At 38.9% G+C, this 26097-nt stretch overlaps 1 protein-coding gene across 1 annotated transcript in view; it reads right to left on the bottom strand.

Annotated features, from left to right (window-relative positions):
* Nucleotides 1-1141: 1141 nt before the first annotated feature.
* The window catches only part of LOC118809306 (cadherin-12), a 176443-nt gene continuing 151487 nt past the window's right edge, over nucleotides 1142-26097 (bottom strand). Inside the window, exons 8-12 of the mRNA XM_036572469.1 lie at nucleotides 23468-23604; nucleotides 15761-15882; nucleotides 12166-12283; nucleotides 10557-10808; nucleotides 1142-1677 (exon numbers count right to left, since the gene is read on the bottom strand). Of these exons, the coding sequence (XP_036428362.1) occupies nucleotides 1142-1677; nucleotides 10557-10808; nucleotides 12166-12283; nucleotides 15761-15882; nucleotides 23468-23604 (1165 nt within the window). The remainder of the gene's footprint in view (nucleotides 1678-10556; nucleotides 10809-12165; nucleotides 12284-15760; nucleotides 15883-23467; nucleotides 23605-26097) is intronic.

Here is a 26097-nt window from a genome sequence, read left to right as displayed (position 1 = left end):
GTGTAACCCAAACCTCAGATGAGCAATACAAGGGGTGAGGTGCCATGCAGAAACATAGCCAACTATCAAAGCTAAATTTGGACATCAGGGCAGGTCCTGGTACCAACAACCGGAGGTCAAAAGGTCTGATTCTATCATACATTTACCTTTACTACAGCCTCAGTCAGCGGGATCTTTATAGTGATTTGGAAGACTGAGTTAATAGGAGCGACTCCCTCTGTGAGCCAGTTTAACCTGAAGGTATTGGAAGTTCATGAAATTTTAATTTGGTAATTCAGTTAATTAACTATGCAGGTTTTTTTTCCAAGCTGTGTTTATTTAAGAAAACTGTGTGTATTACATGACTCAACTGTAGTAGCTCATGTTTAGCCCTAAACTGATTTTTTTTAAACCAAGATTCTTTACAGATTTTTACAGTTTCCTCACAACACTTCAATGTCCATGTCCATGTGAGGAGTGAATAATTACAAAAATCCCCAAGTGTCTTTAAAAAATAAAAAAATCCATATTTACTTTTAGATTGAGATAAATAGATAAATACATCAACAAATCCTAAAAACTGGGCCTGGTAGCCTCACAAATAAATAAATAGAATCATAAATAACATTCAAAATATCTTTGGCCAAACTTGGGCCATGTGTAGATTCCCCCACGGACCCCTTAATGAAGCTGGTCAACCCCACAACCATTCATGAGCCTCCACATCATTAGCACTGGCTGTCTTTGGGGGATGGGAGTGGGGGCTGGGTTGAGAGTGAAAAACAAAGCTAAACCAAAAAAAGGTAACAAACCAATTCCATTGAGGCACTTTTTTAAGGATGTCAAAGAAAATGCTTGCATTTTTCTCCTACTCAGGTTTGTCGTTCTTCAAGCATTGAAAGTAAAGCAGAATAAATATGACAAAAATCATCCATTGACATAACTGAAACATTCCATTTTTTTTCTTTTTTTTTTCAATCGAACCTCCGAAGTCCTTAATCTTGGACAGGCAATGGAGGCAAACAGAAGCACACAGAGTAACAAAATCCTTAAATAGCAAAAAGAACAATTACGTTAAAAAAAAATCTGCTAAGAAAGTGAAGTAAATAAATAAACATCTTCTAAGTTCACATTTGTTTTCAGGCTTGCAATGCAGAAAACATCAATGTTTGTTTTCGGTGGTGGTGGTGGTGCTAGTTGTGGAGGTGATATCAGTCTGGCTTTCAGAACGCTCTCCAAATATCCCTGCGAGGGTTTTGAAGCGAGGTCCCCACTCGTTTAGGTAATCGTAATCCTCTTCTGTTTCACCGTTTAGGGATTCTATGGAGCTCAGGCTTTCTGCCACAGAGCCCTCGCCTTCGTAAGCGTAGGTGGCCAGTGAGTCGTAGGGCGGGGCGGAGGTGTCACCGTCATGTTCTTGTAGCCTCTGACAGATGAAGTTCTGGATGTCTGCGCTGTCCTGCGAGGCGACGGCGGGCCGAGGAACGGCGCCCGCTTCGGGTTTGACGTCGCGCCTGAAGAGGTTCTCCTTGATGGCTTTGGGGTTCCGGAGAGTGCCCATGTCAAAGGCATGCGTGTCCTCCTCCCCACCACCTTCGTCGTCGTAGTGGATAACATTGTCTCGGATGTCCTCTTTAGACGTCATCAATGTCTCCTTCTTCTTCTGCCTCCGCACTCCTACATAGAGCACCACGATCACTGCAGGGAGACAGGAGAAAGAACCGCACATGCACCAAAGCAGTGTTAGATGGAATATACAGCATTTTGTGAGGGAGGACCACAATCAATCAATGACTAGAAAGGAAAAATGACAGAAAATACTTCTGAAATCATGGAAAGAGTCCCACTTTGTTCTTCAGTGTTTTCAGTAATTTTGAAACAATTTTGAGCTGCTTCCTACATTTATTGGCAGACCAGCAACAGCTGCAATCATGAGGAGCCTACTCAAAATGTGGACTCTTGAGCCATCATGGCTGCTTCAGAGCAGCGCAGCTCCATTTCTCCTTTTTGGCCTTTTTTCGACTTAAATTTTACTGACCTACTAGAGAGGACAGAGTGCCCTGTGGCTACAGTCCAGTAAATATAGATGAGTATTTTCATGATCATTGTGTAGGCTAGGCAGTACTCCATGTGTGGGCAGCCAGCCAGTTATCTCCAAAACAGAGGGAGAGAGAGACTCCAGAGGTAGCAGTGGAGCTCTTTGGGATGAAGGGAAATGTTTATAATTACGTAAGTCAAGACTGGTAGGGTGTTACACTTAGAGGGGAACGCATGAGACAAAAGAAGGCAGTAGGTGAAAATAAATAAATAGCCAAGGCGCTGCCTTCTCCTGTTTGTGAGTCTAAAGCTGTGAAGCAAGAGTGCCCCCAAGTGATGGACATCTGCATTACATCGATGGCTTGCATCACACACTTTGTGTATGGGTGTTTCTGTGCATTTGGGGTGGGGGGGGGTCTTCTATGGAGTGTGTCTGGCCCATGGTAGGTAGGCATGCAATTGATGATGCGTTTTCCTTGGTCAGACTGAGCTTTGACTGTGTCTGTCATGGCTGCTGCTGCTGGAACTAGGTCAGCCTGACAAATAGAGCACCTATAATGGATGAGTGCCTCTCTCTCTCTTGCTCTCTGACTCCATATTCCTGCTCCTTTTCTGTGTATCCGTGTGTGCATGCAGTCAATGATTCTGACTGGCACCTTTCACAAGGACATGGTGTAACTAAAAGAGCCTTATGTGCGAGTCTCTTTCTCATGGGCATGGAAACAGTGAGAGGAGCCAGCCTTTAAACATCTGTGGTGGCAAGCTTCACCTGGCAAACACCTGCCAGGCTTGTACAAGATGAGAGTGAAAGGGATTTGCACCCTGATCTGGAGTTTTGTTAAAGGTAGTACAAGTGTTTTGAGGTCTCATGTGCATTTACTTGAGCATTCTTGTTCTAAACATACACACTTCTTTGAAAGTGAATATGCAGTGGAAGTCATAACACATTTCCCTTTTCGTGATGTGACGTATTTCTGAGTGAAGTGAGGTGTCAAGGAGTGTCTCTGAGCTGTCTGGGCATTTTCCCTGCCTGTTGTTGCACAATGGCACAGGCAGAAATCAGATGATGTTTTAGAAGCATAAGAATATGAGGTGTAAGAATATGCCCTGGTGTTGCATGATCCACCCTGTGGGGGTTTGACCACTGGGGGACTGTGTTGTGTCATGGTCATGCTGGGTGATCGTCTGCACCTGCAGAATTGATCTGCTGGAAAGGATTTAAATGGCCCATTTCCTACGTTTTTCTTGTATTTTACTTTTTCTCGTGAGTCCCACTTGAGGCCCACGGTTGTTTGGTTTTATGTATCAAACGCAATCATCGTTCAATTTCACGCAACCGTTTCCAACCTCTTTTTATCCCATAGAATTAAACAGGCTGTTTTTGTTACTGTGTCTTCAAGACTGCAATGTAAATGACATCTGTTCTGATTGGCTGCCCTATATTGTGCCATATTCAAAAAGAGTCTGGGCTGAAACACTTCTTTTAACTTCAGTGTGAACGAGTGGGGCTAAACTGCTGTAGGCTGAACAGACATATGTGTAAATGTATTGGTTTTTTTGACATCACAAAACCATGAATTCAAAACAGCTTGTTTTTGCAGCTTAGTTTCTATATATGGACTGTATAGACTGGGCTGTGAACAATACATTTTGAATCTTTTAACAATGTTTACGTACTAAATCAAACTCCTATTTCAAGTGTGAGATGTTGTTTGTTTTCCATGATATGGGTCCTCTCCTGACATAGACATTTGGTAATCTGGTATCTCTCCTGGCTTACCAATAGGGAATACATTAACACTTTACTTGAACCATGCTACATGACATTGACATAACCGTGCCATAGACATGGCACAGAAGATATCATATACTGTCATGATTTGTCATGACAGATTTTGTTTAGTAATTTAACAGTATGTTGCCATGCCATAATGTTTAATGTGATAACAGGCTATGCCACATGCTGTTTTTTGCTGTATATATACTCCAGTTAGCCATCATGACATCAAACATTATAACATATGACAGTTAACTGTAATGGTAAGATAACTCTGTATTACTAAACAAAATCTGTCATGACAGCAAATGACATCTGCTTTCACATGTTAATGGTTGTGCCAGTGTTTTCTAGCAGAGTTCAAATACAGTGTTACCTGGAATACTTTCAAAATACCACTAGAACCTGTTCTTCACCTCTGATTAATAATACATCTATCTTTTTATTATTAAACATGAAGTGGTCTCTCTTCTCTATGTTGCATCATATGAACAAGCCAGGTCATAACAGATGATATATGATGAGTTGAGGTTGGGTTATATGGCAAAAATGTGCTCCAAGATATTATGTTATGTATTGCAATGTTTAGTTTTTGTGAGGCTTGATAACTTGGGAGAGGCAAAAATCCATTAGTACCACATTAAAAAATACTATGAAAAACTATGGACTCAGTAATTATGAAACTATTTATCCAGTGAGTTTTATTCAACATTTCACATGCTGAGCTGCTCTATATCCAGTGAGACCGGACTAGTTATGCTCTCTTTTAAATGAAACATGCAGTTGTTCAGTGTTTAAGTACTGACGATATCTATATATTCAAAAACATATGTCATCACAGTGATAAATACTGTCTTACTGCACACCCCCTACAATCAGTCTAGCTTAATAAGACCAGGGACTTGAACTAACAAGGTAAAAAAGGTCAAATTTGTTTTCAGGCTAACTTTAAACTTCACTTGTAAAAGGTTTATTGTCTTGTGCAGTAAAAATGATGTGCTTTAGGGGGGCTGGCAGTCAAACAGTTTTGTTCCCTAAACATAACACATCTCTCTCTTACCTTCAGCACTCTGAGGGTACTGCGGGAGGCTTAAACCTGGTTCAGTTTTGGTGTCTGTCCCTATCTGTGTGAGCCAGTTTGCTTTGTTCTTCATTGAAAGTGTGCAGACAGCTATTACAGCCCTCAAGGCTTCAAGATAAAACACAGAGACGACTGAGGGACTGAGTTTAACTTTTGATGAGGACAGTGTTAAGGTCATGGTAGATGAAAGCTCACTTTTCAAAAGGCAGAGCAAAACTGGAGGAAAAACAAAAGTAAATAAGTGTTGACCTCATCAACCCTTGGAGAGCGCTGTGGAGTACGCTGCTGAGTTTTCTATGACACTTGCTGGATTGTGAGAAGCTCCAGGGTAAACTGAGAAGATCTGTGTCTGTTGACATTAGAACCTATAACTACTAATGTAGGAGATGATGCATAAACTATGTATGTTAAATTCAGTTCTATCTAAGTGGTGCAAAGTGTTTTTTTTTTATTATTATTATTATAACTTTTTTAACTTTATGCATTTAGATAGATAGATATTATTCAGCCAGGGGCAACACAGATGTGGGATGAGCTGAAGAGAACGGTCTAAAAGAGAGGACCTAAGACCCTGGAGGATCTGGAGAGATTCTGTTTTGAAGCGTGGTCAGATTCTTTGCTCTTCATTCTCCAGTCTCATCAAGCATTATAGGAGACTCATTGCTGTTAAGTTGAAAAAAGAAGGTTAAGCAAAATACGAAATGCATGGGTGCCAATAATTATGACATACATAGTTTTAATAAAAGTTTTGAGAATTTTTTAATACACTAAATTTACTTCAATTAAAGGTTATATATAATATTTTGACTGTGGGCTTGAGCTAATCAACCACATTGACATTAATATGGAGTTGAACCTCCTTTTGTGGCTAAAACAGCCTCCATTCTTCTGGCACACAACCGACTTTCCAGTTTAGTGAGGTTGAGGTCAGGGCTCTGTGCCTCCACACCAAACTCTTTATTCTTCATGGAGCTCACTTTCACAGTCATGCTGGAATAGGACAGGGCTTTCCTCAAACTTTTGACACAAAGTTGTTATCATATAATTGTCTAAAATGTCTTTGTATGCTGTTGCATTAACATAAAAATAGACCCAGATCACTATCCCTCTTCCACCCATCTTTGTTGTTGACACTATGCATTCTGGTACGTAGCATTCTCCTGGCATCCACCAAACCCAGATTCAACCATCTGACTGCCAGATAGTGAAGCATATTTCATCACTCTAGAGAACACATTTACACTGCTCCAGAGTCCAGTTACAGCATGCTTTACACCACTCCAGCTGACTGATCTTAGGCTTGCTGCTCTGCCATGGAAACCCATTTATAAAGCTCCTTATGCACAGTTCTTGTGCTGATGTTGCTCCCAGAAGCAGTGTGAACCTCTGTGGTGAGTGATGCAACAGAGGATAGACAATTTTTACACACAACATGCTTAAACACTTAACATCCTAGCTCTGTATGTTTGCATGGTCTAACACCTTGCGGCTAAACTGTTGTTGCTCCTTGATGCTTCCATTTCATAATAATAGCACTTACAGTTGACTAGGGCAGATCTAGCGGGGCAGAAATTTCACCAACTGACTTGTGGTAAAGATGGTATCCTGTGACAGTGTTGCGTTTAAAGTCACTGAGTTCTGCAATACAACCCGTTCTACTGCCATGGTTGGTCTAAGGAGACTACACCTGTTAGCAATGGGCATGGCTGAAACTACTCAATATTTAGTAGGGGTTGTCCGCATACTTTTTCTCATAGAGTGTTTATTGTGTTTGGTGCCAGTAATTATGGACCTGTCTTATGGTGATGGTGATAAAAAAAACAGGGTATGAAAGACCTAATTTGGTAACATTAAAAACAATTGTTCAGTTTTCTTTCAGTTTTAGAGCATTTAGATGATCATTTTCTTTGCAGGTTTGTTCTCTTGCAAGCTTTACTTGGGGCTATTTAGTTCACTTAGGATGGGCAATATAGTTGTTAATTTTAGTATTGTTTATCAAATTGACGCATAAACATTGTCACATTGCTAGTCATGGTTCACTTGTGTACACTGTTTAATGTTCCAGTAGGTATTTACTGTTTTCCTTTTTTCCCTAAGCTAATATTACCATTGCATATGGTAAGGCTGGGAAGAAACACATATCAGTCACATCTTTTTTCAGTGCAAGCCATGTAAATGGAGTGGGTATGAACTTAGTGCCCGAGTTGTAAACATGTTTCAGAGATACTCTTCATCTCACCCATTTAAGTGCTTATTAGCTTGTTAAATTCAGCTGTTTTTCCTTCAAGTCCTCTTTTATTAGTGTGGTGTTCCAGGACTGTTGTAAGAGAGGCAGGCAGCAAGGTCAGAATCTTCTTTGGTATGTCTCAAATATGTTTTAAATGCTAAAATCAGATGTGGGGAGGCATTAATTGAGGAAAAGATCTGGCTGTCATAGATTAGCTTAGCGCTTAAAGATAATAGGGATAATTGTAATTCTCTGGATTCCTCTCAGTGAATTCAAATCAAGTTATTTGCAGAAAGAAGAAACAAATTGAGTGACTATTTTCAGTAGGCTTGGACTGGTGGTTCATAATCATCTGGAAAGGAAACTTGTTTCTTTTTCTGTTCAGTTAAGGAAAGATGAATGCTTAGTTAATCTTTTTGAACAAGTCCTAGCTTAAAGGAATAGTTCAGTGAAAAATCAAATTCAAATTATTCATCAGCCAAGCCATGAATAGCAAAAATAGCATAGACAGATCTTATTTAAACATTTAAGCTAAAACTGGAGCCTCGCTATCATCCACATTACCTCCCACTTTGTAGTACTACTCCTCCTCTTTCAACCTGGACCAGACCCCATGCTGTGCATCAAAACATCACTACCCAGGCATCCCGTTACAGTTGTTAGCATAGCTAATGCTTCATAACTGTAAGACAGTTAGCTAGAAGTTGAATCTTGAATAACAATAAAGCTACAAAAATGAGATTAGGTTCCATTCCAACAGTACACAGAACAAAGAAATGTCGATGTAGTCTGGTACATTTCTACCAATTGTCTAATGCTGCACAAACATGCAATAAACAACCATTTTTCTAGAGTGCCCTTCAATAAAGGTATCATGCAAACTCTCTGTGTATGCAGTGATCACTTTTTTGCCTGATGATTACTGGGAAGGCCGCAAATAAGATATTCTAAAATCTACAGCTGTTCCAAGTAAATATCATCTTTGCTGTTTTGTGCTCACTTAACTACTGTTATTTCATATGCAGCTTGATAAATGTTGCTTTACACCATTTGACTGTGGGTATAAAGAAAATAAATGCTGATTTGGTCAAGCACTGGCATCAACAGGTCCCACTCTCCACAACAGACACTCCACCTCAGTTAGAATCACCTGGCACTTGCCACAAGTATACCCAAGTCCTGTCATTTGAGGAGTTTCAGGTATGTCCAGCAAGTCACTGGTGGGTCCAGCATCCAGCTAAGGCATTTCCTCATGAACTCAAATTCAGACATATCAAAGCGTCTGTCATGGGCTACACTGCTGTGAGGAGCTTAGGGGGTGTGGCCATATAAAGTGGCTTTCGGGCGGTGCCGCACTACTAGTGTAAAAAGGGACATTTGTTGTAGTAGTTGCTGTTGCTATCGATGTTATTAGTGAAGTAGTTCTTGTTTATGGAGTTGTGTCTGAGGAAGGTGGGCTTTTTGTTTGCATTTGTCTACCCTTGTGTGTCGTGTCTTCCTGTGTTACCCCCTCCCTGTGTTTGAGTTTGGGGTAGTGCTGACTTGGGCGTTTTGCCGCCTGTTGAGGGCTTGTTTGAAAATGTAAGAGCATTTACCCGTATGCACAATTTTTGTCCACGTCGTCTTCTGCACCAACTCTACAGTATATATGGTTCAGGCTCATTGGTGCTGAAAATGTGGTTGTCAGAATCATAATTCTACATTGTTTTGATTTGTTGAGTATTTACCTACTTTGGCGGAGTTTATTTTTTGTTTTTATACAGTAAAGTAGGTCATACCAAGTCCTAAATCACATCGATGTGTCTGCATGAAATAAATGAAACTCTGGCTGGGTTGAGAAACATTTTTGGGTATGTATTTACCGACATGAGTTTAGTGACTGTCGAAGTCCAGCATTTGTTAGCAACGTTAGCCTAGTATCTCCCATTGTAAATAAAAGAAGTACATGTCAGATATCAGGCATGTCTAGGCTGATCAACTGCATCTTTGGGTAAGTGATAAATCAGTTTGATTTTTTCCTTAGTTATTCCTTTAATGACCAACTATACACATGGCCACTGTGAGGAGGCAATAAAAGCTTCTTTCTCCATTCTTTTTAGCTACTGCGGTGTTTTTGCTTCTCTGACCTTGACGGTTTAAGTTATAGAGGGGAGTAATTCAGTCCATGACCACGCAGTAATGAGACTTTAGGACTCTTTTATATATGAACTTGACCGGAAAAAAAGCGACTATCAGAAACTTCCATCCCCTCCCGTGCCAATCTGGCATGGCTCATGTCCCAGCATTTAATTAATGAGCATTTAATTAAACAAGGTTGAGATACTCCAGAAGTCTCTTAATTTTGATCCATCTAGTCTTCCATGTAGGAACAGCATGGCTTGGATTCCAAGAAGCCAAAAACTTTAGGCAGTTTCCCTTAACTTTACAATTAGCCAAGTTAGTGAAAAGAGTTTAAAAATGCTGGCTTTTTAAGATGCAAGCATGTTCTTTTCACTGTTGTACTACTGTGTTCAGATCCTCATGTACTACTCTGTGCCTGATTTCAGACATCGAAACAAGTGATTTCAGCCCAATTGATGTATCAGCTTCAATATGTGAAAACAACTTATATGCATAATTTAAATGAAGCATGCCCTAATTCATACAGATGTTTTGATAATAAACCAATAAAAGAAAAGCAGCAGGATCATGCATCAGTGTTGTCCTCATAGGCGAGGTATGGAGTCAAATAGAATGTGCACTGCTCCCCCTACTGGCTTGCTTCATAGTGTTCAAGTTAAAACAGTTAACAAGAATAAAATGTGAAATTAACAAAATGTCTTTTTCATTTAAGATGGCAGAATGATGCAGTTGTGCAGTGTGATTGCAACACTGGCTATCGGCTATATTATTACAGTATATGAAGATATGAATAGGCTTCTATTGCACTAGATAAGCTTTGTTTTGTGTTTTTTGGGTGGCCGTTGTTTACTGTACCAGTAGTATTGTGCAAAAGCACAGAGCAATAAGCCTTTAAAAGGAACATGTAGTCACAGCATTTCTTTATATGTGTGCAGGTAAAAAATAAGTACATTTACTTTAGTACAAGGATTGTACTAGATATACAGTGATGTATAACTGCTACTGTCTACTGTTATTACTGATATTATTGATGACGTTTTTCATGTTGTTGTGACTTTTAGTGTAGTATTTCATGCACTTCTACTAGAAATGAGTTAGGTCATACATATACATCAAAGATGAAATTGATGAATAATAAAAATGTGTGTACTCTTTTTCTGATCAAATTTGGCTACTGCACAAAACTCCTAAGTGACAATATGTCTTCTCATTGTGCAAAATAGCTTTGCAGTTGCACTGTTGTGACATTCAGTGTTGGATGAAGTGTAACTCCAGTGAAGATTGAGCCTGACAGTGCTGCTTTCTTCATGTGACAGTGCCAGTAATTCACTCACCTAGCAGTATGACGATGCAGAGCAGAATGGCGATAAGTGCCCCGGTACTGAGGCCCACGGGGAGGAAGATGGCCTCTGCGCTACAGGTCAGCAGTGCCCCGTCAGAATCGCAAGCACACACACGGATGGTCAGGGTACTGGTGCTGTTTTTTACTGGTAATCCACTGTCCTCAATGACCACTGGGAGGTGGTATATCTCCTGAGTGCGGCGCCGAAAACCGCTGCGCAGTGTGACAATACCTGCAGTGTTGTCTAGAAAAAAAAAAAAAAACAACTGTTAGTACTCTGAACAAGTTATATTTAATACTATTTTACATGGTCTAAAAATAAACAGATTCCAACTGCCCCCACCAAAAAAAGAAGACTGGTAAAGAAAGTCTCTTGCCTCAGTAGAAATCTCAATGAATGTGTCACATAAAATGTTGAAATGTTGAAAATTGCTTGGACTCTTTATTGTCCCTGTTTGCAGTTCAGCGGTAGCAATACAGTCCAGCTGAGGGCAGCAGGCACTAATATTATGTGTTGTATGAAAGTGGGCATTGTGAAGAGCACTGGTGCACTCTCTCTGAAATGACTGTCAGAATTTGAATGGAGATGTGTTTTTTATTTCTGGCTGTGATATTAATATTGATATGTTAACCATGGATTTTTTTTTTTTTTTGGTGGCAGGTTGTGTTGTCATACATTGCTAAAGAGCATGATGGCATCACTACCTGAGACTAATCTCCACCTCATCAGCACTTGTGGGAATAGGCTATTATAGTTTATGTGAAGGCTCATGCCCTTTCATTGACCCCAGAACTACAACAGCTAAAGGATTATAAATAATTGAGGTTCATTGCTTTTGGGTAAGCTTTATAGGAGTGTAATAGCTGTGGTGATTGTCAAAGGAGTAACGGTGTGAGGCGTTTACAAGACTGCAGCTTGAAATGACGGGTCTGTGCCCTTTAACTATACTGCTTGACTTGTGTAAACACAGTTTCCTGTTTAGTGCCTTCCTATAATAAAGACAATAGCAAAAAACTTTGCATAGGTCCCAAGCAGACATTTTTCTTCTGTATTTCTCTCTTGGCGGTCCTAGAAGCATCTGTATATTTCTGAATCTGTAATATTTATTTGGTCACCTTCCATTTTCCCAAAAAAATCCACACATCCACACACATATTTCCATCCACATAAAGTTGCTAGCTAGCCACAATTGCTGTGACTACAGGCTTTACAGTGCATGATTCATCAACGTGAAATTACTTGCACACAAATGCAACTTATCTTAAGCGCAATTTTACAGTGATGTTTAAGAATGTTTTATGAATCAGACCACAGGTCTTAGATCAGGGTCTGTGTAACTACCCCTTGTGTGTGTGGTCTTAGCCAAAGCCACATCAGCCTTTAATGCTTTAAACATGATGTCCTGACAGTAGTATCACTTGCGTTAATAGCACAATTAATCAGCCCTCATTTGTCTGAAGGGATAATGTTTCAAGTGCAGCAGATCACACAGAAAACTTTTCTGTCGGTCAGGCTAATGTGTATATTAGCTTGATTGACAGATACGTTTTCTGTGTATTCTGAAGCTGAAGAAATCAAGAGGCAGGGAACCAAGACTCACTCCCAAAGTCTTTGATGGTGAAGTTCTTGCTCTTCAACCCTTCCTGTGGTGATTTGAAGGAGAACTTCTGTCCTGTCATGGGAAGGTCCTGGTCTTTTGCACTGATGATCTGAATCACCTGTGGATGCATCACAATTTTATTAGATTGTTCTTTTATTTATTAATTAGTTTGTTGTGCAGAATATTGTGATTTTGTTTCTCTCGCTTTTACTGTGACAGTGGTAAGATAGAAAGCCTGTGGTGTACTGATGTGTTTGTAAGATTATTATTATCTGACCAGAGTGACATAGGTTAACTGCACAGATATTTTTATAGACTAAGAGTTTGATTTCAACACTCTTGTGTTAACCATACTGACAAGCTGAAAGGCTTCACCATAACCTAACCTCAGACAACATACACACACCTCTTATCAGACCCACTATCATGACATTTAGACCATTGCTGCTTCTCAGTTTTTTGAATGAGAAAAATAGGTAACATTTTATTATAGCTACTTATTATAATGCCTTTGTAGTGCACTTTTTAAGCTTTAACAAACCAGTAGTTGGTGATAAATTGGCTACTTATTACATATACATCATTAAGCAGTGATTAGGGTGAATTAAGCATTTTCGAGAAAACTTGATTAAAACTGATTAAGCCTTATTAAGACAGTATCTGGCATTAACCATTACTGGTAATTAGCTATAATATTTACCAAGTCTAGTTGGTAGGCTAATATAGTTTATTAAGTTATTATTATAATATCTGAAATATAATGCATGTGAACTGAACTATAAAGAAATTTCAAGCCTTTTCGTCTTCATTTCGTATCAAAAGGCTTAATAAAAGCATTACAAGTGCTCTGGAAAATGAGCATCTGCACGAGTCACCATGTCTAATGCCAAGCATCGGATAGAGAGCATTTGGCTGCATTCACTGGAGTGATACAATACATTTGTGATGAGTTAGAGTAGAGTTTGAGATCTATTCGTCCAACATCAGTACCTGACTCACTAATGCTCATGTAGCTGAATACAATCAAATCCTCACAGCAATGCTCCAACATGTAGTGTAAAAGCGTTCTAGAAAAGTAGATGCTGTTACTGCAGCAAAGAGGGGACAAGCTCTGAAATAATACTCTTGATTTCTGAAGAAACATAGGATGAGCAGCTGTCTGCAAATGTGCGGATTTATAGCTTATATTAGTTAAATATTTTAATCAATCAGCTTTGTAACATATTCTCAGTTTTTTAAAGAAATTATTTTAAAAGGATATTTAAAGTGTATTTAATTAACTAATCTCCTGTTATAGTGTAAAAAAAAGTTTGAGTGACATCTCATTAGCCCAGCTAGTGCTAAATATAGAGTAACTGCTTTGATACTTGATGTTACTGTCATATCTGTCAAAGAACATGGTCAAAACACAGAGCACAAAGGTATGCAAAAACAGGTCTTCCAAGGGAATTTCACAGATGAAATAATTAAACTGTAAAGATGTAAACAAAGTGAAAGTCAGAGTGGTTTGATGTGAAACGCACCATACTAGAGAAACATATTCTCAGTGGTAGCGATAGGAACCAGACGTTGGAACAGCTGAATGCCTTTACAAGCTATGCCGGAGACAGCAAAGTACAGCTCGGTGTTTTTTTTTCAGCTCTCTGTATTTCTGAATGTTGTCAAATGTTTCTTCACAGAACACGCACTCGGCTCCCCGGCGCCCTGTCTGTGATCATGATCCGCCCCATGCTGTAATAACACCCATCTCTGCTCTTCTGCTCTCTCGAGCGTGCCTGCTCCAGCCTGTCCCACCCCACTGTTAGCGTCACCTGCCGCAGGGCTGCTGTGAGCACTACAGGTGCGTGTAAAACAAGCCGATTAGCGCTGCGCTAATGCACTTATCCACACTCGACCATCAAATCATGCACATCCATCAGCGCATGCTGCTACGCCACCTGATCGCTGCTGTGTACTTCATCACAGCGCGCTGTATAACTATGTCAGAAATCCAGAAATCCAAACACCAAACAGCTATAGCTAATCCCTCATTGAAAACATGTCAGAAGCCAAGAAATCCAAACAGAGAACAGCCACAGATAATCCTTCATTCAAACAGCGCAGTGAGAGAATACTGAGGAGACAGTAAGAGCTGTGGCAAAAGTTTTAAAAACTGGAGTTTAAAGAAATTAAAGATAAACAGAAAATGGGACCCCTAACAGCCATGCAGGATCTGTCAGACCACCAAAACAGCCACCGTCAGATGAACACTGCTTAAGGCTTTCATCTTTGAGAGAGAGGAGAAAATTAAGCGCCAGATCTGCGTTTACTTGGATTGTGAGAGGCAGAAAATGCAACAAACTTCTAAGACTGAACTTTGGAGGTGCATTAAAATATCCCTGCAGATTTCTTTGAAAAACTGAAAGCAAGTCTCGCTAAAAGAATGGAAGCTGTAATACTGAATACTGGAAATGTGATGCGTATATTTAGTTGTTTAGTTGGGTTTTGTGTAATTGTCTGTTAAAACTTTGTTTTCTGCCTTTTTTTTCCTGACTCTGACAAATGAATAGCTTTTACTTTATTGCAGTTTTCACTGAAAATGAAATAAATAAAGAATGGTTTCTGACCTTTGCACAGTATTTTATAAAAACTATACATATTTTTGAAATGCCCTCCAAAATTGTCTTTCAGCAACAGTAAGCTCTCAGCATGTGTGCATCCTCTTCAGTTCTGGTGGAAAAGCATCCCAGGTGGCATCTCATGATGTTACTCTTAAAAGATCAGTGTGTAGAAAACTGCTTCGAGGCAAAGGGGCCTTTTTTGTTCATATGTTTTATAGATATCTTGATAATCTTCACTATTCTTCTAAAATGAGGTAAATAGTAAAAATAATGAGGTCTTTTATGAGTAAGCGATTCCGGACTTTTGTCTCATGTGTGCACACGCACACACAAACACACACACACGTACAGCTTTATATCTTACTCGTAACTCATTGAAATAGGCAGAGAATTTTCTGTTGGAGATGCTCAATTTTTAGTCAATGCCATATTTGTATTTGTAGGTAAAAGAAGACATATTATATGAATTTGATGAAATATTATGTGTGCACTTTTGTTTTGCAGAAAGAAAACCGTCCTCTACATTTTTGTCATTGCTTAAGATCAAAACAAACTGAAAGGTTAGTGGTGTGGCCTGTCAGGATTTACATTCTGTCTAAACAGCATGTACATTAAATGTAAATATAATTCATCATGTACCTTACTAAGGAAGTTAATATGTAACTGGAGGCATATAAGGGTTTGTACAAATTGACTGATTTTTAGAATGAGGCCTTTATCACTTGCAACCCTTGTTCTTCTTTTGCTCCATCCACACACACGTGTGGCCACAGCTGCTCTGCCGTTTTAATGAGTGTGCTGCTGTGTGGAGCGTTATACATCACCTTAAATGGCTCATTAGTCCAGAATTGGATTTTGACATACAAACATGCATTCTCTCTCTCTCTCTCTCTCTCTCTCTCTCTCTCTCTCTCTCTCTCTCTCTGGTTCGTGTGTGTGTGAGAGAGAGAGAATGATTGAGGTAGTGAGTGGCCCACATGCTGATTTACACTCACCTGTCCCATTTTGGCACTTTCACACACAAAGGTCTCATAGGGTATGGCAAGCTCAGGCGGAAACTCGTTAACGTCCAGGACATGAACTGTGACGGACACTCTGCTGGTAAGCACTGGATTATCTACAAAGCAGAGAAAAGTACACAGTTTAACTCTGTACACAGTGTGCATTTCATCAAGTTTAATCTTTTACAGTTTTATTTTGATGAATCAGATTAATTTATATGGAGATTATCGTAACACAGCATAACATTTGTTTGTGTAAATGCTGTGATTTTCTAAGGAAAAGTATGTAAACTTTGTGAAATGAGTCAATCAAACGTCGTATTTGAAGACCGAAAATTGATACACATTGAACAATTTTCAGAATTAGAACCATAATTTCACAATTAGATGTACTTTCTAAAACTAGCTTCATGGAAGCTGTTTAATCAGAGATGAGAGGAGGATGATGTCTGATACACATTATTTATGCTTGTAAATTAAACATACTTATCAAAAAATCAATACTTATTGAAACGTTGAACAAAAATCACTGTATTCATGGATTTTGATGGCATTTTTGATACCACCAAAAACTATAGCATTTGGTGCTAATACCATGATATATCATTCCTTCACTCACAGATGTGCTGAGTGTACACTGTGTTACATTTAACACAGAGCAGCAATACATAACAGTACAAACAGATGATTTTTGCTGAACACAAACTGGCCCGAAACTATTCTACATCAAGGTAGTTTTTCAGACAAATTTGAGAGAAAGAGAGAAAAGAAAGATGTGGATCCTTGAAGCAGCATTTTGAGTGCCAGAAAGTTAAGCAGATTGCACAAACTGCTCATGTTACTTAAGAGCCACACAGACACACATTATCTAAGCCTCTTATCCTTCTGGGCCACAAGGGGTGCTGGAGCCTATCCCAGCACTCATTGAGCAGAAGGCAGGTAACACCCTGGACAGGTTGCCAGTCCATCACAGGGCAGACACACAGACATAGACATTCACACACACTCGTACCTATGGGCAATTTAGTATCTCCAGTTGGCCTGACTTTGGACTGTGGGAAGAGGAGACCAGAGCACCCAGAGGAAACTCACACAGACACAGGGAGAACATGCAAACTACTTATCAGCCAAATAAAATATAATAATGTAATTTAACTAATTTCAGAATTTTGGCATTACTATTAGGATTCATAAAATCATAAAAACAATAAAATGAAACTCACTTAAGCAGCGGAGAATTAAACATTAAACTCTGTCAGTACAGTGTCATGACACTGCTTTATGGCTTCTTATTAGTGTAATGACATGATACTCTCTTTAAATAAGGGCCAGAAAAACATACATAATTCACAATATGCATAATCACAAGAGAATCAGTATCGAAGCTTTCACAATATAACTACAATACAGTAGATTTTCAGTTCATTGTTAGCACAAATTGTCAAAACCTCTTCTGAGAAGTACTCACCTAATTTGTAAAGTTATGTAACAATCCCAATTATGTCTTACCAGAAATACACTGAGCTACAGTCATCATAAGATGCTGTGTCATTTCACCTTAGAAAGGGTTAAGACAACATCTAATGGCAGCAGAAACCTGTCTCTGGACATAAGTGTTATGTCAGCTTGACAGTGAAGTTGACAAAAGCAGTCTTTATGACAACTGCCACTTGTTGGAATAAGCCTTTATTAATGTTTATGTAGGTTCATGGCAGTTGTCATGAAAAGCTTATGTATTTGTCATGTAGCCTTAAAAACATGACCCACAGTAAAGTGTTATTGAACGTTCTTGCCTTCTCTGGTAAAGTTACCTTTTGGATTTTTTTCCCCTGATGAGAATGTTCTCTTTAAAGGCAGAAAAACAAAGCAACCCAGCTCACAGATTAGGGCTGATGCTTCACTCTGCAGTGCGGTAGGTCTACAGAAGTGTGGGTGGGGAAAAGACTGAAATAGAAGTCATCAACAGTATAATACTGGCACCATGTGGCCACAATGAGAAAACTCCACTCAGTCTACCTTTTACTGGGCATCTGTTGTCACGGAAACATCAAAAGCTAAAAAACATAAATCTTACACAAAGTGGGAGCAGGTTAGAAGCAATTAAGATCAGTGTCAGATTTTGAAAAAGAGCTACTTGAAACACGTTTAGTCCATATTCAGAGTGTCTGTCCTTTTATCATCATTGTGTGCACACGCTTTGATAATGTCAGTGCATAATAAATCTAAGTGAACGCACAATCGTTTGCTGCATTCAATTTCATCTTGACTGTAAATAAAGGGCTTGATGGCGCCTGCATATTCTACTTTCAAGGCTTGCCATTATGACTCATGATTAGTTGCAGTTAACTTGTTTCAGACAACGTTTGAATGAGAGTATATCAGGCACTAATGCCTTTGGGTTGGCTTGGGTGATTGAACCCAACAGACATGGCATGAATTCTGCTGTCAAGGTATACAGTTATGTGACTGGAATGAAAGAAGATCTGTATTTTAATATATTTTTGCCTGAAATGGAGGGAGAAATGCCACCCTGGTTGTGTCATGACGGCTAGAGTTAAACTGACCCTGCCAGCTATGCAATACGAGTGTCTTGTGCTTGCACGGGTGTGGGTTTGATTACTTATCATGGTGATGATGTATGAATTCTGACTGTGCGCAGTGCAGGGGGGCATCAGTGAGGAATGAACTTTTATGGATTTGGAGTGTGATATGAGCTGTGGGGTGGCTAAAGGGATGGCTTAGAGGGAAAGAGATCTATGCTCATCCCCCCTGGGGTCCCATATACAGCCAAGACCTTTGGGTGACCTTGATGGAGAAAAGCAATCTTCCTGGCAAGATAGAGTTGTGTGTTTGTGCACACGTATGTGTTTATGTGCGTGTGTACACGGTTATATGTGCTGTTATTGCCTGGTAACAGAGTCACCTTAGTCCGGCATAGAGATGGGCAATACAGTAAAAATATAACTTCATGATATTTAAAGACATTTTCATGATAAACAATATGCATGGTTTTATAGTAATTAATTTTTTTTACATTTTTTCTCTAAGGCTTGAGAACAGTTTGAAATGGACAAAATCCATCAGTAAAATTGTAGTTCCTTATTTAAAACAACAGTCTTTGTGTACATTATGTTGCTAAGACTGACTATTGTTATTTATAAGTCTTTTTATGATATGCAGTTTATCAGTCTTTCAGAAGTACTGGTAATACCCACAACACACTCAGAAAAGCATGTTGCAATGTAATTTATTATGGTAACAATAACATATTATCCTATTGCCCACCCCTAGTCTGAAACCTTTCTGTTCAAAACAGCTGGTATTCATAGTGGTAAAAGCTTTGCCGACTGGTTACCTTTTGTTAACATGCTTGCAACAGCTTTCTTGCCAATAAATACATTGAAAACAATATTTTTAGGCTTACCATTTGGCATATTTTAAGCTTTCCAATTTGGCCTTTTGAAATCACCAATTCTAAATGCAAAAATGCCACCAGTGTTGATTTAAGTGCCACCTGTTTAAAATGATAAGCCCGTTGCCCAAAACGACCGCTTCTTTCCAGACCAAGCCAAAATGTGGCTGTGGTATCTGGCGTCAAGCTGAATGTCAGATTTTGGAGAACAGCACATTGCCAGCAGTCTGAGATCCAGACAAGTGCTGTCAAGAGAAAAGGTTATTGTTGCAGTTTGTCACCAGTTTGTCAGACGTTTTGGACAGATCATCATTCTCTAATACCTCTGTTTTCTTTCTTTTTTTTTTCTTTTCTTCAGGGCAGCAATGAAGTAAAGAAGTTGATAAATATGTTTTGATAAAGAAAAAGTGATTATAGTCTGACAAATGTGCAAAACTGTTTGACTTGTTTGGAGTCTGTGATTGTCTTTTGACACTGTTTTCAAATGGAAGTTAAGCATAGCGTAACATACTGTACTACTTTGCCCAGGAAAGATCAGCATAAATGCATCTCATAGGTAGTACTAATCCCATTTAAGAAGACTGTTTCCTTGTTTCTGTGTGTTTGGGACTACAGGTTTGCCTATCTTACTGTATCCACTAGATGGTGCAAGAGTCTGAGGGGAGAAATCCACATCTGTACTGCATTGCACTCAGTGACAGTGAGAGAGTTAGAGTAAAGGAACACAGTCCATCAGAGGTCAAAAAAAAAGAACCCTCATCAGCCGTACAGCACATGCATGAGGAACACGATAGGAAGGAGGGAAAAATAAACAGCCTAGTTTTCCTTTGATGACAATAATCTGCGATTAAAGAGTATGTTCTATTTTAGTTTTTAAGAGGACAAGAAAAAAAGGAAAAAGAAAAATTAATGTTGACCAGCTGACTACCCTCTAATTAGCAGCATGTGGCCGAATGCCCACACATTTGCTGCACTAACAGAAACAAGGTCTGAAGAGCTCAGTTCTCATTATCAGCAACAAGTATGATATTTTACGAAGCGGTGCTGACTCATCTGCTCATATGCTACCCTCAGCATTATTATTCCAGATTTCATATCCTGTAATCTTGCAACATCTGGAGCTGCACCTGGCCTGGAATTTTAAAAATAACACAGAAAGAGAGAGAGAGAGAGAGGGAGAAGAGAGGAAGAGTTCTTCAGGTGAGGAGATATATTCCTTTGTGACTGCTGCAGGACTTTCAGCACTTCATGGTCACTGCAGACAGACTGTTGCCCTGAACCTCAGTGATACATGTTTAAGGTCTTTACCCTAACAACTGTGCTATAGCTATAGGCTGATAGTCAGTGCAACTGTAAAGAAGAACACATAGTGGAAAACAAATTTGGACCATGCAATGCTCAATACGCATATGTTGTATGGCATGTCCTTTTTCTAGAGTCAGTAATGCGTAGCTTCTGTCTCTTTAGCTGTTCATCCATAGGTAGTTATTTAGGCAGGGAAAATACTCTTTCACTTGGGGAGAGAGAGAGAGAGACAGAGATGGATAGATATAAAATAAAAATGCAAATGAATTACTGCTAATGAAATTGAATAAGTCTAATCTGGTTTTGCGACACTTTTGCCTCATATCTCATATTCTGCCTTAATATCTAATGCTTAACATGGCCGAGAAGCACCTTCTTTGACAGGAAGGGGCCATTTGAATGACAGCAGGCCATTGACAAAGCAAAACAAAAACAGAACCATATTAAAAAAATGTTATACTAGCATGCAAAACTTTGAGTACTTCTGGTCAAAGTATGTTTTTTTGATTTTCTAAGTGAAAATAAGTCAATACAGTGTCACATTTTGTGCATGTTGGCTTTAAGTCTAACCCAACTGAACAAAAAAAAAATCTTTATTGCTGATCCTTTTGATCTTTCATTCAAAATATTAACAAAAATCTTATCTGGAAATAAATATTTTTCTTAAATCTGTGTGTACCACAATTGCTTCTCCTATAATGTTTAATGAGACTGGAGAACACAGGACAAAGCATCTATAACCATTTCTCCATACAGAACCTCTCCAGATGCTTCAGATTCCGAGATACACACTGTGGACTCTCCTCTTTAGCTCATCCCTCAGGTTTTCTGTGGGGTTAGGTCAGGGGAGTAGGTTGGCCAAGGCAAAACCCAGTTTAAGCTTCCTGGCTGAGGCAGTCAGGTTTTGATTTTATGGTACTTGATGCAGCCCGTGATAACATGTATTTGAATAAATTGTCCAGGACCTTTGGAAGAAAAACATCACAACATCACAGATCCACTACAATACTTCACAGTGGGGATGAGGTTCTTTTCTGCATGGCTATCTTGTGTCTAGCTTTTTTCCAGTGTTTGTTGCCAAAAACCTCTATTTTGATCTCATCTGACCATAGAAAATAGTCCCACTGAAAGTTCCAGTAACAATTGGCAAGCTATAGGAATTTGAGGTTGTTGGTCCTTGATAACAGCAGAGGCTTTCTTCTTGTACCCCCCCCAAAAAACAACTTTGTGAGCCCAAGACCTAACTAATGTCTGCAATTCCCCATCTGTGATCCTTGGAGATTCTTTGTCCACTCGAACTGTCCTCCTCACTGTGCTTGGGGTGCGTATAGACATACGTTCTCTTCCTGTCAAGATTCTTAATGTCTCTAGTTGTTTTAAGCTTCTTAAGTATTAACCTTATAGTGGAAATGGGCCTTTTCAACTGTTTTCTTGTAGCCGCTTCCTAATTTGGTTCTTTAAGGGTTCTTTAATAAAGAAAATGGTTCTATATGGAACCATGAACACTCAAAGAACCCTTTGCTCAAGTGTTCTTTGCATCATAAAATGCTTCTTCAGATTGATGGAGAATGTGCTGTAGATGTTTCTGTATAGAATCTTTTTTGAAAAGGGTTCTAAAGCACCAGAAAGGGTTCTGCAATTATGACAAGCTTGACATCAAAACAACAGAAGAACCCTTTTTGGTGCTATATTTGGCCTGTGTTTCATCTCATATATATTCCTCAGTGAATCAGGAAGTCATGGCTGGCCAGTGTTCTTAATCACTCAGGTGAACTTAAAAACATAAAATATGAATGGGAAAACGCTTCAGTTAAATTTCACTCAGAACAATTCTAAGGGTGCCAAAAATTGTGGCATACATAGATTTACAAATATTTATTGCTAACAAGATTTTTTTCATTATTATACCTAAATAACAGATTTTTGCTAATATTTTGAATTAAAAAAACAATAAGAATAAGTAATTCATCATAACCAGGGGTGCCAATATTTGTGGAGGGCACTGTATTTTTATTTAGCTAAAAAATCTATCTACTCTATCTAATTTGGCTTTAAGCAAGAGCTGCAAGAAGAAGCTCAAATGTTCTGTAGTTCTGTAGGCTCAGTCGGTGGGATTTCATGTGGGGCCGCATGAACACAATGTAATACTGTCTGCAAGATACTGATAGTATAAAAATTACATATTAATATATGTGAGCTCCCAACATTGAGTGGACAACTCCCTCTGCAGCAGAGAAGCAAAGTTTTACAGGCCTGTCTCGTGCCGTCTCCCATCAGCCCAGCAAATTAGCAAATCACGATTAGCATATCAGCACCACAACCTTGAGAGACAGTTAGTAATGCTTGTTACCATGGTGATAAGAGCTCAACTTTTAATGACCTCTCTTCCTCATTCTATCCTAATGAATGTAGCGTTGCGTTTGTAATTTTGATTGAGCACCACAGAGGCTCAAAGATAATGACTTCCATGACTTGTTAGAGGATTTGATGACTTGATGTCCGTGAATTTGCACCCTTTTTTGGTGGGCATGCAGCCCATGTCATCTTGACATAAACACAATTACTGAGCTGATGTTTTAAGTTTGTAGTTGATGACCTCTCAAATTAGCACTGCAGCCTCTAACTACACAACAAGATGTTAAAAATTGTTTTGTCATTAATTTTTGATAGCTGTCTGGGAAGATCAACTAGAGATTCCTTGTTTAACTAATTAAATTGGAAAATAGAAACTCTTTATCGCCCAGCTGCTGAAGGATGCAGCAAGGAGGCAAGTTGTTTGTTCAGTTTAGGAGGTCAAAGGGACAAAAAGACATGGTATCCACGGAACGCATTCAGGGGACTCATCATATTTTATGGCTCACCATAAATGATGTTGAGACCAAACAGATTTACTGTCAACTGTAGTAAAAGCGCAGTAAATCAGAAAGCTAACATTTCCTGTCTATAAAAATAAGAGCATCTGAGGGAAGATGAGGCACACTTACTGACTTTGGTTGCCACAACTGTTATGTTGTGTTGGGCTATACTCTCCCTGTCCAGCAACTCGCTGATGGAGATGGTTCCTGTCACAGGGTCGATGTCAAAGAAGCTGTCCAGGTCACTCTTCCAGTCAATTGAATACCTATTAGAGGAATAGAGTAAACATTTATTATATCACATATAAATCACACATTTATCAAGAGCAAATGATTTAACACTTATTAAACACAAGCATATATAAACATATTCATTTCTCAGCATCAGAAAAAACAGAAATTGTACAGAAGTCTCAACAACCGAATAAGATGATTTGTTCCAGTATTTAGTTTCTCCACTCTTTGTCTTTATTATTTTTTTATTATTTTCTGCTTTTCATAACCCAAGTAATCTTAAACTCACTGGCCGGACCTCAGTGATCCTGTGTTCCGGCTTGTGCATTGTTTTGAGATCTCCTTATTAGTGTGCTTGGGGTACAGTACATTCCTCCCCAGTGAACATTTTCTACATGGTATAAAGATGTTTTTTGTACTTATTAGCATGCATGATCCTGTCAGTCCAGAACAAACCATCAACACAAGATGTTATTTTATATTCCCACACTTGCACTGATCCCCCACCTTGCTTGACCTATGATTGCAGACATGATTAAAGAAGTCTTTCATTGCTTTGGCGGAACACATGATGCCTTCTGTTTCGTCTAAAGATCACAAATTAAACGAATCAGTCTATAAAAGCTCCAACTCAGACGTCCCGTTTTAGTGTTCTAGTGCAAATTGTCTTCTTTTTTGTCACATCAGTAACAGTAACATCATCTTGACTGCTACACATCCTCTCAGGCACATAGTGTGGAGTTCTTCCCAAAGTGGAAGGATGGACAGAAACACCTGTGGATTTTTGGAGCTTGATTTTCTCCTCTCTCTCAAAGGTGCAAGCTGTAACGACTGTGTCTAATGCCAGTTGTGGTTGACCAGGTCTCACATGGTTGTCAGGAGTCCGGTTTTATTTATTATTTTTTAGTAATATTTTGATATATGTTTGGAAAGCTGGAAAACAAGAGAAAGCTCACTAGAAAATCAAGAACTAGAAAAATAAGCATCTAGGAACACTGCAATTGTAGTTATGCTGAGGACACCCCTCCTAATTGAGTTCAGGGGTTTCATGTACACTCTTTGCTAACAGGTGTATAAAATGAAGCACATAACCATGCAATCTTTATAGACTATTGCTATTATTGTTAATGAAAGCCTTCCCAGAAGAGTGGAGGCTGTTATACCTCCATATTAATGCCTGTGGTTTTGGAATGGGGTGTCCAACAATTTCCCATAGGTGTGACGGTAAGGTGTCCACATATATTTGGTCATATAGTGTATACGCATACATGAAAAACAAACACAAACTACTGGGCATTTATACAAACAGAACTGACAGGGCACAGTTAACACAATGGTAAACGGGCAGAGCAAGAGCAGCACCTGAAAGTTTCAAAACTACAACCATGAAGTTCTGTCAGATTTAAAATAACAAAACCAGTTCCAGATCACTGATGGTGAGAGATGTTTTCTGTTGATACTTTCTTCATCCTTTAGAGCTGTCACTCCATCTACTGTCAGCACATTATATTTCCAGCAGGTTTCACTCTGAGACACACTGGCTGACACAGCAGCAGCACCAGAGCATTTACAACATCCATGCCAACAGTCTTAGTGGTTCTGACTTTCTCCATGAGCAGGTTTTTACTGTTACAAGTTTCCCCAGTAGTGCAAGTTATAAAGGATTGCAATAAAAACAACTACTGAAATGTTCCAAAACAAATGAGCAAGAACTTATTTGGTATTCTCTTGCTAACAGACTGATAACTTGAATATAAAGCAAGTATCAACATGGCTCTGAATACATTTTAATTAAAGATGCTTTAATTGAATTTGTTGTTTCTTTGGTTTGCAAATGAAAGATTTCAGTTGATTTTAAGTTAGTAATTTATAACTTTGAGTTGATGTATTATAGCTCATAAGCATTCATGCTTATGCAAATGCTTTGGCAAACCATGTTTTTAATAATTTCCCCATCCTTTTGGTCCGGGGGAAGCTATTTATCTTATGCCTGAACATCTGTCTGTCTCCTCATCTTTCTTCCTACTCCATGAATTATCAAGATCCTCTGGGAATGTCATACTTTCAGGTTCAGTTCATCTCTAAATTCTGGCAAGGGAAAGTTATATTTTTAAAATTGTCTTTTTTTTAAATAAATTTAGCCCCCTGAGAGAAGACCTAGGGCTAAAACAAGTGCATGCAGCAGATTTGAAACATAAAAAGACTTAAAAAGAATGTTGTGTATGGCTGGAAGCCTGGAAGTCTTTTATTTTGCTTCATTATTCTAGTAGACAGAGTGGCAAAGCAATACATTTTCAGTGCTTGTCAACAGAGAAAACAGATTTATATGGGGTTTTTTGTCTCTCTAGTTTGGGGGTTAATCAGTCTGTGGTGCTTGTAGTGACTCATAACTTTGTGAATAGCTGAAACTAGTGTGGGCTAGTAAATAACCTATGGTTTACTTTTAGATGGGTGACTCACTTTCTGACACAAGAATATTTCAATTATACACTAAAATCCAGCCCAGCATTTTCCTGTCTCAGGCC

This window comes from Colossoma macropomum, unplaced genomic scaffold (genome assembly GCF_904425465.1).
Source record: "Colossoma macropomum unplaced genomic scaffold, Colossoma_macropomum, whole genome shotgun sequence".
NCBI lineage: Eukaryota > Metazoa > Chordata > Actinopteri > Characiformes > Serrasalmidae > Colossoma > Colossoma macropomum.
The sequence above is the reverse complement of the archived record's forward strand: the minus strand, read 5'-3'. Positions and strand labels throughout refer to the sequence as shown.